Raw genomic sequence first — 13,267 nt, forward strand, 5'->3', positions numbered from 1 at the left:
TTGAACACTTCCAGGGATGGGGCATCCACAGCTTCTCTAGGCAACCTGTGTCAGTGCCTTACCACCCTCTAAGTGAAGAATTTCCTCCTTATATCTAATCTAAATCTCCCCTCTTTTAGCTTAAAACCATTCCCCCTTGTCCTGTCATTGTCTGCCCAGGCAAACAGTCACTCCCTATCTTTTTGTAAGCCCCCTTTAAGTATTGAAAAGCTGCAAAAAGGTCACCCTTGAGCCACCCCCCTTCTGGCTGAACATCCCCAGCTCCCTCAGCCCTTCTTCATAGGACAGGTGCTTCAACCCTCTTATCAACTCTGTAGCCCTCCCATGGACCCTTTCCGACAGAAAAACATCCTTCTTGTGCTGGGGGCCCCAGAGAACAGGAACATTTTTTGCTAGCATATAAAAATCAGACAACAGGTCATCAGAAGTTGTATGAACACCATTCCACTTCTGGAAAATGGAAACATAACTACTAGTAAGGCTTCAATCATAGCCACTACAAACCCATCAGTCAGTCTGCATACAGAGTTACAAATTACCAGCTCTTTTACAAAGACAAAGCTGAACAGTCTTTAATTCAAATGCTTTTATGAGTCAGCATTTCAGAATCGTAACTGAAGGGAGCAGACTGAAACACCCACAGACATTCTTCATTTCCTCTCCATCTTCCTGAGAAGGAATGGTTATTTCTGATAGCAAACAATTTCATCAGTACAAAAGACTCCCACAAACTAAAAGCTTTTCTTTTATTTATGTATCAGCTATGTAGTAAAGTACATTCAGGAAATACTTGAATCTATCTGGCATTTTTCAAGCATCTGGCAGCTGCTCCTTTTACAGATAACAATTATCCCCTTTTTAACGGCAGAGTGTTACATCATTAAAATCAATCTCTTGAAATCCATAAATATACTGATATTTCTGCCTAGTTAAAACCTACTGGATGATTCAGGTCTTAATGTTAACTTCTGCAAAATGAAGCATTATGAAAGATTTATTTTCTGTTTAGCAGTATCACTTCTACCGATACAATTTTGGTTGCATCACCGATAAACAATATGCACCTATGAAGTCTTAAAAGAATAAAATCTGAATAACTACCATACACACTATCTGGAAAAATATCACAGATGTTTAAGGATAAAAAGAAGAAGGTTTTAATACATTTAATTATTTGATTCAGATAATTATTTACAGACTACGGCCAAGCAACGAGGAAACAAAATACAAATGCTTCAGTGTTTCTTGCACCTTTTTCCTCAGACACTTGACTTGTATTTTTAGCTTAAGTAGTTGTTAAATCCACTGCTATGCAATCTAAGCAGAAAATCCTTCTTTGGTTATAACCACTAAATAATTAATACCATTAATGGTACAACAGCTCACTGCTGCACCACTAATGATACTAACATCTTCTTGATTACTATAGAGATAAATTTGTAATCCAGCTAATTGGAGTACAACAGTAAAAAGTCAAAAGATCCCCAAGTTGTGTTCACACATAAAGAATGAACAAAATAACTTTAGTTAAAAATGGTATTTTTTTTTACCACTAGTACTGCAATGATGGGCAAAATTGTCTCTAAAAGTCAATGTATGTTAAAAGAAGACATTACATTTTGTGATGACTAAATGAAGTAAATGGTAAGTAGGTACAAGAAGTAAAATTCAAAACTATATAATCAGAGCTTATTTTCGATATAAAGGAAGTTATGTCTGCAGACTCTTTCTGGACTGCAGTAACTTGATTGTTTGCTTGACAATGCAAGTTCTAAACTCTTTTCCTCATAAAGTAAATGCATCCAAAAAAAGTCCTTACTGGTCAGAAATAGCTTGATCATTACAATCTACTCAAGATCAGATTGCCAGTATCTTCAGATGCTTACAACTGCATTTTTACTTTCTTTTGTAAAAGTTGGTCCAACGAAAGTATGAAAGTGAAATTTGATTTGATGGTAAATGAAGTCTCACTGCTACGGACAAAACTGAAGCTTGCATTTTGTTTGTTGGCAGAAAAAGAATATTCAATTCACAGGAGCGCATATAACAAAACCAAACATGCAATCTATTGCTTTTAAAACCTTTACAGCAACGTAACATTAAAGTGAACAGTAATTAGTTATCTATCAATTTTCCCCAAAAGAAAAGTTGTAAACAGAAGAATAATTTTACCTGTCTGTATATAGCTTCTCAGATTATGGGGGGGTGGAGGGATTTCTCAATTAATGATCAAGATGATTAACTGAAATAGGTTTTCATTTGAAGAAAACCTTTTTTAATGCAGCATTAAACAAAATTAATGGGATTCTTGCACTAATTGAGCTAATCTGAAACAGGAAAATAACTACCCATATTTTGGCATTCATGTTTACATTTGCCCAGATCGTTTAGATTTTGCAAAGCTGCTATCCAGTGTTGCCATGAAATACAGATTGTAGAATCTAGGTAGTATAGGCTATTTCCAATACCAATATTAAGTAGAAAGGAGCACGAAGTAGGGCATTACACTACATTTCTGGAACTACCACAGTAAGAACGAAACCCTAGGAAAAAAAAAGTTAAACTACAGTTTATAGAAGGAACTAAATACCTGCAGAAGCTGATTTTTGGTTGTATATTATTTTACATTGTGTAATTTGCGGCATCTGCTAATTTAAAGCAGACATACTTACTTACTTACTTTTCTCTTTGTTTCCTACATTTTCTTCTCCCCCACCCTTATACCATACACCAAGCATTATGAATATAAGCCCAAATATCCCAGACAATCCAGTGAACAAAGTTAGTGTAATGCACTGGTGTGAGGTGTGAGATTTAAAAAAAAAAAAAAAAAAAAAGGTCTCTCAATCTTCATCAAAGTTCTGTTGTAGAAGAAAATTGGCAGCCAAGTTTTCATTCTTCTCACAAGCAAAATACGCTTGTATCACAAGTCCTTCAGGAAATCCTAGTGCCTTTAACTGAAGAAAAGAAACATGTTTAGAAAGCACAGTTTGTATAATAAGCTTATTTGTATGTCTAGTATCTTCAGATGCCACTTAAGCAATTAATGCTTTTCTTGAAACAACACTGCTGTCTAGCTCAATATAACCTCTAGTGAGCAGAGTTAGAAGGTGTTGCCTCTGTCTTTACTAACCAAAACTAAGTTCTTATTTGAAAAAAGTGATTTATGTGAGTCTAAGGAAGCACCATGAATTATATCACTTTTCTTTCACTACCACAGTAAGTCGCTAAAACAGACTTGGGTCACAGTAATGTCAGGAAGTAACTGCACTTTGCATTGCTGTTGAAAAAACATTGAAACAATGCTCATTTTAAGCTACTAATTATACAAAGCTCAGCAATTTTAACAAAACTTGCCTAGAGCAAGATCTCCCAGCCTCTTATTTATGAATCACTGGCAGACAGCACAACATACCACATTATGCCATACTTTCAGTTGTTTTAACTGGCTTTCACTTTTTAAAAAAAATGACTAAAAATTTCAGCTATGAGAAGACAGTTGAGCTTAATCCGTTCTTCAAAAGTCAGTGGTCTAATATCTGGGACACACTGACAAACAGGCATTAGAGTACTAGAGGAGAGATTGTTACAGTGGAAATGGGTTTAGCTTGCACTTAGAAAAACTCAGCAAAACAATCTTTGTTTTAGCCAAAGGCAAGTAAATACTGTCATTTAGGGATTTTCTTAAAATCCTCACAGCACCTGCAGGACATTTTACATATAGGGCAGACAAATCTCTGCAAGAAACTACTTCCTTTTATCACTTATAAACCATTCTTACATTTTTGTGCCTACAAACAGCATCAAGGTGTCAGCTGTAGCACTATGACACCTAAGTTTTAAGGTGTGTTTTTCATGGAAAAAGGAAGAGGCACACATCCCACTTTGCTGGATTTTGCAACAGGTTGCAGAGGTAATATTCTACTGCATAAAATGGTTTTAAAAGGAAATGCAGCAGACTAGAGACGATCTGTCAAGAAGTAAGCGAGCAGTTTTATTATACTAATTTTGTCTAATGTCCATTTTCTTGATATTTAGGAAGTTGACACCTATGTTAAAGGGTTTTTCTGATAATCCTTACAAAACCTTTCGCTTTGTCAGTTAAAAAAAATTTCTGATAAACAACAGAAATGTTACTACACTATGACATAATTCTTCAGAGTTTGATCTTAAAAAAAAAAATCTCAGAGGCATTGCCATCTATATAAATCCATATGTAGTGCGTGCTACACATGGTATTTACGAATGCGGTACACCCTCAAAAATGTATTTTTATAGACGTATTTAACTGTGTAAAAAGCTGTAATTAACTAATTCTAATGGACAGACAAATAACTGGGTTAAGAAGTGACTTTAACTAGTCTACTTAACTATGAGAGCTTTAACTATCCCAATAGTTTGCAAAGAATGACCATGCAGACACTTCTTTGTACCTGGAAATCCATCATAGTTAGCACTACCTTAAATAGTACTGTCTGAGACTTTTGCAAGAGGGTCCCTTTCCTCTGGGAAACTTATTCAGTCATCAATTATTAGAGATGGCATCTGATCACTTACAAGGCTCTGCATCTTTCAAGTAAGGACTCGAGAGATTTTATACTCATTGGCTATAAAGCAAGAAGAGATGTGATTTGATAAACTAGGCTACACCAACTGTGAAATATCAAAAATCATTCAAAACCACTGAACATAAAATAATAAACATAGCATAAGTTAAAGCATGTTGTAAGCATACAAAAAACATAGTGAACACCATAAAAAAAAGCCAAATAACACTTAAAAGCAGAAAGGCTTACCCTTTCTATAGCTTCTTTTTCCTGAGGTGTTACTTGAATGTAGTTCATATGACCATTTCCAGCTTCTGCTACTCCTCCAGTGCTGGCACCATCATCACTGCCACTTAAGCCCTGGCGGGACTCTGTAACTGGCTCATTCAACATATGAATAAAATGCTCCTGGTGTTGGCTTATTTGCTGTGATGCATAGGAGAATAAAAGGAAGAAATATATTGAAATAAAGCATGTTTAGTTCTGCCAACAAGTAAGAATACTTATTATTTTCAGTAAATTATACAGTCAAAAGCAAGCGTAAAAATGTGTAGTAAAATATGATTAAATCCAAACAAAAGAAATTCAATTTCATGTTTAAGTTCAGTTGCAGTGACCATCCCCTCTTGGGCTGGCAGCCCAGAAAGCCAACCGTATCCTGGCTGCATCAAAAGCAGCGTGGCCAGCAGGGCTGGGGAGGTGATTGTCCCCCTCTGCTCTGCTCTCATGAGACCCCACCAGGAGCACTGCGTTCTGCTCTGGGGACCCCAACACAAGAAGGACATGGATGTATTAGAATAAGTCCAGAGGAGGGCCATGGGGATGATCAAAGGGCTGGAGCAGCTTCCTATGAAGACAGGCTGAGGGAGTTGGGGTTGTTCAGCCTGGAGAAGAGAAGGCTCCAGGCAGACCTTATAGTGGCCTTCCAGTACCTAAAGGGGGCCTATAGGAAAACTGAGGAGGGACTCATTGTCAGGGGGTGTCATGACAGAACAAGGGGTAATGGCTTGAACCTAAAAGAGGGCAGATTTAGATTAGATATAAGGAGGAAATTCTTCACTCAGAAGGTGGCAAGGCAGTGGAGCAGGTTGCCCAGAGAAGCTGTGGATGCCCCATCCCTGGAGGTGTTCAAGGCCAGGCTGGATGGGGCTTTGGGCAACCTGGTCTGGTGGGAGGTGTCTCTGCCCATGGCAGGGGGGTTGGAGGTAGGTGATCTTTAAGGTCCCTTCCAACCCAAACCATTCTATGATTCGATGTTCCATACAGCAACAATTGATGAAAAGCCAACAACAGCATGATGGAACTGCAATTAACATGTTATCTTATGTAACGTCAACATCTCCCTTTTTTCTAAATCAAAATTAGTAGCATTATTTTGTTATTTAAAGATTCACCTGTAGTAGCTGAGGGTTTTCCCGTCCAATCTGTTGTAGCAATGCCGGTAACAAAGAAGGATTTTGCTGGATGATTTGTCTCATCTGCTGGAATTGAGGCTGATTTCGCAAGAACTCAAGTGGATGTCCTGACAAACAGTGAATTAACATGCTTTTAAAAAGTTAGCAAGACTGTTATAAAATGCATACCTACGTTATAATTGTAGACAGAAACAGAACACAAAGGTGGACAATATACCCCTCACTGAAAAACAGAAGAGCTTATTTCCTCACACTAACTAACTCTATAGCTTTAACTGAGAATTCTTTCTGCTAAGGTTAAACCAAGCCTTTTCTTCTCACCCAGCTTTCTCTGAAGATCCAACAGGCTTCCGTCCCTGATCTCCATCGGATTTCTCTTTAAGTCTTATCTCTGAGTAACCTCATTCTGAGACACGTAGCCAGCTAATGTCTGGTCTCTACATCTACAACTGAGTTCCACCTCCTGCAATCAGTCACTTCTTTCCTTCTCAAGCGAGTCTTAGCATCCCATATACCTTGTGCTATTAGGTATTGCCTTGAATTTGTAACAGTCAGAAGTGCTCTGAAACATCCCATTCCCCCACTCTCTCTTTACAGATGATGCCATGACTACCTGTCAGTCCTACCTGCGTCTTTAATACCCTGTCCTCTAACAAGGCTTACACCTTGGACATTGTCTCTGCCACAGACCAAGACTTTTCCTACTCACTGACTATACTCCTTTCATGTATTTATTTCCCCTTCAGACAGAGTTCTCTGCAGCAGGCCCTAAACCCTCTGTCCACATGGCGCACTGCAGCGCAAGGAGTCCCAGCTCATGGTAGGTCTCACAGGTGCTACATTTGGCTGCCTTATTGTATGCTTCCTCCTTGATATTCCAACTTCCAAGTGGTAAATGTATTAGAATAGTCACACTCAACAGTGCACAGGGAAACACAAAAGTAGGAAGCTAGAACTTAAGTGGGAGAAAGTACAACTGCCCCCACATTTGTGGTCTTACATTGAAACCTAAGATACTGAATTGAAGGAACGGTGCAAGATCACTGCACTATTAGACATTTCATGTGTTATTCCAGATATATTCACATATAAAAAGCCATCTGTTCTAAGCAAGTACCACACTTAACGAAATTTTCATGTTACAGTTCTTATCCAATTCACTTTAATCAGTCCATGGAACTTAAATTCACTGAAACACAAAGTGCTTAAATGCATATGGTTATCACATCCACTCAGATATAATCTTTCTTACCTCCTAATGAACTAGCAGTTGTAGGTATAGTTGCTACGGCTGCTGCCACAGCTGGAGACTGAGAGGAACCAGTGCTCGCTGCTTGAGGGGGTTCAGCCACAGCCTGATTATCTCCAGGTATACCCTAAAGCCACAGTTGACATTATTACCTACAGAACGCTAAAAAATATTTGGTTTACTGCATGTATTATTTACTCTTTAGAACAAAGCGAAAATGTTAATGTTTTCACTGCAAATACAACGCGAGATGCTGTGACAGGTGCATTTACAGGTGGAAGAGGATACTGTGACAAGAATGATTTATTTTTGACAATGAAAATATGTGGTTTGTATAGCTAGCTGGTAAAGCATGTAATGCATCAGTTTAAAAGCACATTCAAGTCAGTAAACAAATACTTGCTTTGAATTGTGTTCCCAAGTATTTGACATAAGTAGAAAAGTTTATTTTCATAACACCATGACATATTATAACACTGCATTTAGTTAAAGTTACATTACAGCAACAGAATCATAGTACACAATGCTAGCTGAGATTATAGCCACATAGTTGATCCATTTTTCTGGCAAGATATTAAGGAGAGATAAGATCATAGCTCTCTGAACCTCTTTTTTCAACTGAACAGCTTGACGGTTGTCATTTATCTTATGTGTGAAAAGGACGTCAGGTTATCAAACTTTCAGCAGTAAAGAGAAATAGTTAATTTGTATTTTGTTTAGTTTGCTGTACGCAAACAGCATTACCTATTTATGAATTGCTCAAGGCAATGAACCTAATAAATCTAGAAATGACAAATTATACTACATTAGAATGCAGGTTATGCAGCCCAGACAGACCTTACCCTACTACCTTTGTCCTACAAGGAAACCCTTACCACCCTAACCATGCTCTTGTCACTGAATTCCTGCACCAAATTTGCCCTTTCCATCCTCCTCCCTGCAGCCTACAAACTACCTTTGTGCCCTTCTTCAGAGCAACCTCTTGCACCTTAGTGTGTGATAGACACGTGGAAAGATTCCTATATGACTACAGCCTTGTTGTACAGGTAAGGGGAATTGCCAGAGAGGAACCCAAAAGAGGCACACTCCAAAGAGCAGTAAACCTCCTTACACACAGAGAGAATCAACTGGTGAAGTTATGTTAAACCCAACCCCAAAGGGACAAGACTATACAAGATCTTTTACCTCAAAGCACTGAAATTCCAGGGCACAAAAAATTGAGAACAGTCTGGGAAGGCAACAGCACTGGTGTAACAGAACATATTTCACCTAACGCAAAGGAAAAAAAAGCACCCTTCCATTTGGGAACAGCTAGACATAAGGAACAGGGAGGGTGGAAAAAAAACACAGAATATTAGTGGTACTGTTTTTGACTGGGATGGAGTTAATTTCTTCACTGTAGTTGTATGAGTCTACATTTTGCGTCTGTAAATATTGTTGATAACACACTGATGTTTTTAGTTGCTGCAGAGCAGTGTTTGCACAGAGCTAACGACTTTTCAGTTTCTCACACCACCCTGCCAGCGAGGAGGCTGGGGGTGCACACGGATCTGCGAGGGGACACAGCCATCGGACCCTGCCTGCCCAAAAGGATATTCCATACCACATGGTGCTATGCTCAATAATAGAAGATTTGGGAGAAGAGTAAGAAAGAGAAGATGTTCAGAGTTACAGCATATGTCTTCCCAAATAAACTTTATACGTAATGAAGCTTTCCTGGAAACAAATAAACATCTGCCTGTTGATGGGAAGCGGTGAATGAATTCCTAGTTCTGTTTCACTTGTGCAAGCAGCTTTTGCTTCACCTATTAAACTGTCTTTATCTCATCCCACAAGTGTTCTCATTTTTACTATTCTGATTCTCTTCTCCATCCCGCTGTGGGGAAGTGAGCAAGCGAACTCATGGTGCTTAGCTGCCTACCAGGGTTAAACCACCACATCACTGTAACCAGACAAATAAGAGGTTAGGTAAACCTACCATAGAAGTCAGTGGTAGGTAATGTAGATTGAAAATTCTGCTGTAACATGTGTTCTTCACATGATACGTTCATTGCTGTAGCTGAACAAAAGGGACAAATATGCAGATAATATAAAGGCCACATCTAAACAGGTAGAACTGCACAGTGTTCCAGGAAAAACCTTGCCTTATCTAAAGAAGCACATCAAGATATAAGCCAACTAACACACTGAGTCCATATTTAAGTCCACTTTAAGTCCACATTTAAGTCCATATTTAAGCCACTTGGTGTAATGAATGCATTTTTTCCAGTCACACACTTTATTACCTTTATCTGTCTTGATCACCTTGCTACACTTCCATCCTTCCACGGAGGGGGGAGAAAATTACATTCATGACATGATTTGTAACTCTCTCTTTTAGCACTGCTTTACAGAGCACTGCATAAATACCTTTTCACATCAAATCAGTTATTTCTAGGAATCCAAACATAATGTATAAACTATTGTATGATGGAGTACGTAGTGACAGGACAAGGGGTAACATTTTTAAACTAAAAGAGGGCAGATTTAGATTAGACATTAGGAAGAAATTCTTTGCCATAAGGATGGTAAGGCAGTGGAACAGATTGCCCTGAGAAGTGGCGGATGCTCCATCTCTGGACGTAGAAGTGTTGAAATCCAAGTGGTATGTGGCTCTAGGCAACCTGGTCTAGTGGGAGGTGTCCCAGCCCATGGCAGAGGGTGTGGAACCAGATAATTTTTGAGGTCCCTTCCAACCCAAACCATTCTATGGCTCCATGATTCTATGAATTTGGGATCAATCTCCTGAAACTGCAGGTTCACTTCATGTATTCACAGGCTTATGTAGTCATTGCAATCTGTATCCATACCAAACAGCAGATGTTTGTTTAAACTTTAAGGCTGCTCTCAAATAGAAGCACTATGGAAACTACTCTAACCAAATTTACTTAGAGAATTTATCATTTTGAACATTTTCTCAACTCTTTAATACAATCTTGAAGTCTAACTACCCAAAAAAAACGAGACTATGTATGATGGTACTCAGATGAGACTAGTGAGATGTATGCACCTGGTTTATTCAGCTATACAAAACATAATAAATCAATTCACATAAAATCAATTCACATAAAATTAATCAATTTATCATCATTCATTTTAATCAATTTATTATGGTATTAATTCACATAAAATTAATTTGGAATGTAAACAGTGCTTGGACTGTGAGAAGGGCATTTTTGCCTTATGGTGGATTTAATCTGTTTACAGTTTAAATAAGCACTGGAGCAGTTTTTTAGCTGACATTTTTCACCACAGGGGCACATAATAACCACATCAGGCCCAGCCCAAGGAATATACACATTCCCAAACAAAGAGGTTGCAACCAATGGTCTGATGGTTGGATGAAAGACAGAACTCCTTCCTAATTAAGGATTAGGAAATCCTTGGGTCAAAACCAGATTTGAATCTAAACGCCTCCCAAAGACGCGTCTGAGGCATAAGAAACAGTGTTTTGGAACTGGAACCTCCAACAAACACAGCTGAGGCATATAGGATTACAGAGAATCTAGATCCTCAGCCATGAAAACTGAACAGCTTGTCATCTGAATTACTGACAGCAAGTGGAATCTTCAGTGCTAATCTAGGGAACAGCTACAGTTTAAGCACTGATACTCTCTTGACCTTTTCTTTCCAACAGTTTACAGGCACACCTTTCATACCGACTCTTTAAAGCAGGATAGTGGAATACACTTAAGAGCTCAAATTCCTAACGCTACTCTGCAAAGTATCTAAAAGATAAGACTGATGATTGTTTGGAGTCTGATAAAATATGAGATCAAAGAGCTGTGCCATCAGTGGACCACTACCAACTAAAGAAAAGCCTTCTTGATGCAGGAGGATGGTAAGGAATATGTTTAGATCAGACTAAGAACAATCTAAAAGACTTTTTGCAGCAACAGTGTTTTTCTAGGAGGAAAAGAGAAGTATGTCCACTAATATGTTCTCTAAGAGCAAAACTCCTTCTCCCTACTCCTTTTTCCAACTGCTAGAAGAAGAATGAAGAGAACATATTTTCAGTAAGGGATAACATGAAACAGGAAGGGATCAGTTTGTGTTAACAGGAAGACTCATTTTAAATGTAAGGACCTACTGAAAAAGAGTTGAACTGCTGAGTACAAGCAGACCTAATCAGTTTGGTAGACATGCCATGCATTGAAATTCATTGCAAGGATGCTCTGTTTCTGTTCAGGGCTTTCTGAACAGGAATAAGCTAGAGCACGGAAATACCATTCTGACTGTAAAGGCACTACAGCATACACAACAGGGGCATGCACAGCAAATGCAACACTTCTAGGAGGCACTGGATTTATGCACTGACCAAATACACAATGAACGTACAGTAAAACCAACACTTGTAAAGCATGAAGAACAAATATTTGAGATATTCAGGCGAACAGCAGCTGGACTGGTATTTGCCCTCAGGGCAACACAATATTCATCACCTTTGTTTGGCCCAATACCTCACGAGAACTTGACTGTCTACAACCATGTACTCACAGTTTTTAAATGGGCAACAAACATTTTGGGTTACAAAGTCTTGGCATCATTAATGTGAGTAGCAGCCATGCTGTTGATGTGTAGTTATAACTATTCAAGAAAAAATTCATTTACAAAATAGAAGCTTTACAAGAGGTCAGGATATCAGCTTTCCTATCAGTCTATCTCATATTCTGTTCAAGGTATTTGAAGGGTTCATTTCACCCTTGAAACTATGTCTGTAAAACAAGAAATTGTTTCTTGTCCAGAATGCTGCTTAAATTAAAACACCAGTTAAAAACTGAGCACACTTAAAAAAAAAAAAAAAGAAAAAAACGCCTCGTGAATCTATTTGCAGAATACATTAATATAAACATTGTGCATGATTAGTAAGAACGATAAACATGAATTTTTAAGATGCCCTTTTGAAGTTACATACACTAACACAAAAATACAGCTAGTGCTGTCACTAATATGTCACAACAATCACTTCTTGAGCCAGTCATTAGCAGTTACAACTATCACTGAAATTGGGCATACTTTACGGATATAACCACAACAACCAACACAGAATAAAAAGAAGTAGTGATAAATGTAGCTAAAGACAACTTCATTATTTCCTATAGCAGCACATTATGATCCTGAAAAACAATATTCAAAATAACAAGTACATCAAAGTTAAAATTCTCATTTAATGAGGACAAACTAAACAATGAAAGAGCAGAGTACACATGAAATAAACTACTCACCATTAAAAGGTACTCCACCGCTCTGTCAGGATTGTTGAAGCTGGCTCTCAATGCTGCAATTACTTGCTCTCGTTCATAGCCCATTGACATGATTTCAGTCACCATATTCTCATAGGACTGACCTGTCACTAGAAGTAACATGATTACCATTTTAAGGGAATAAGGCAAAAGAAAAGCACAAAAAAGTTTCAGTGGAGAAATGTCACTTCTACCCAAATCTGAGTCACTCAATGAAGAGTAAAGAACACCTTGTATTAACCTTGCCATGGCTCTGTGGCTTTAACTCCAAATATATTCTGGTGGTTTCATTATGCATTTGATTGGAACAGTAGACTTCCAAGGTAATGAACGCACTGTGAAATACTATTAAAAAAAAGCAGAACCTTTTACACTTTTGTGTTCATAGTTGAGATTATATTCCCTTTCTATGCTGTTCAATCCTTACAGCTACCATTCCATTCCTGATGTAATTAAGAAAAGTCTCCTGCAGTGTAAGCTTGGAAATCAGGCTTTCTAGCCAGAAAGCTGCTTGTCAAACTCTAGCCATTGAGAGGTTCCCAGATAAAGCATTTACACTAAGCTATGATTAGAAAGATGACAAAAACTTACAACCAAGTTATAACAGCCTATTGTCTATGCGCTGGTGACAACAAGCAAAGTAATTTAATCAACTTAACATGAACCAAATCAAGTCAGGCAGAAGACTGGAAGTTACGTCTAGGAGAATCTCTCAACCTAGTGAGGATTAAGGAGAACTATCTAAACTAATGTATATTTGACTAGATATCCATT

At 38.1% G+C, this 13,267-nt stretch overlaps 1 protein-coding gene across 3 annotated transcripts in view; it reads right to left on the reverse strand.

Moving 5' to 3' along the window:
- Nucleotides 1-732: 732 nt before the first annotated feature.
- RAD23B (RAD23 homolog B, nucleotide excision repair protein) overlaps nucleotides 733-13,267 on the reverse strand; it is a 41,712-nt gene continuing 29,177 nt past the window's right edge. For 2 of the 3 annotated variants that reach the window (XM_080574844.1, XM_080574846.1), the window contains 5 exons: nucleotides 12,476-12,603; nucleotides 7,215-7,338; nucleotides 5,942-6,069; nucleotides 4,797-4,973; nucleotides 733-2,957 (listed from right to left, as the gene is read on the reverse strand). In XM_080574844.1, coding sequence (XP_080430970.1) covers nucleotides 2,844-2,957; nucleotides 4,797-4,973; nucleotides 5,942-6,069; nucleotides 7,215-7,338; nucleotides 12,476-12,603 — 671 coding nt within the window. In that variant the 3' untranslated portion in view covers nucleotides 733-2,843. The other variant, XM_080574845.1, reaches the window with a different exon arrangement.

Source organism: Anser brachyrhynchus, assembly GCF_964034855.1.
Source record: "Anser brachyrhynchus genome assembly, chromosome: Z".
In the NCBI taxonomy this organism is placed as follows: domain Eukaryota; kingdom Metazoa; phylum Chordata; class Aves; order Anseriformes; family Anatidae; genus Anser; species Anser brachyrhynchus.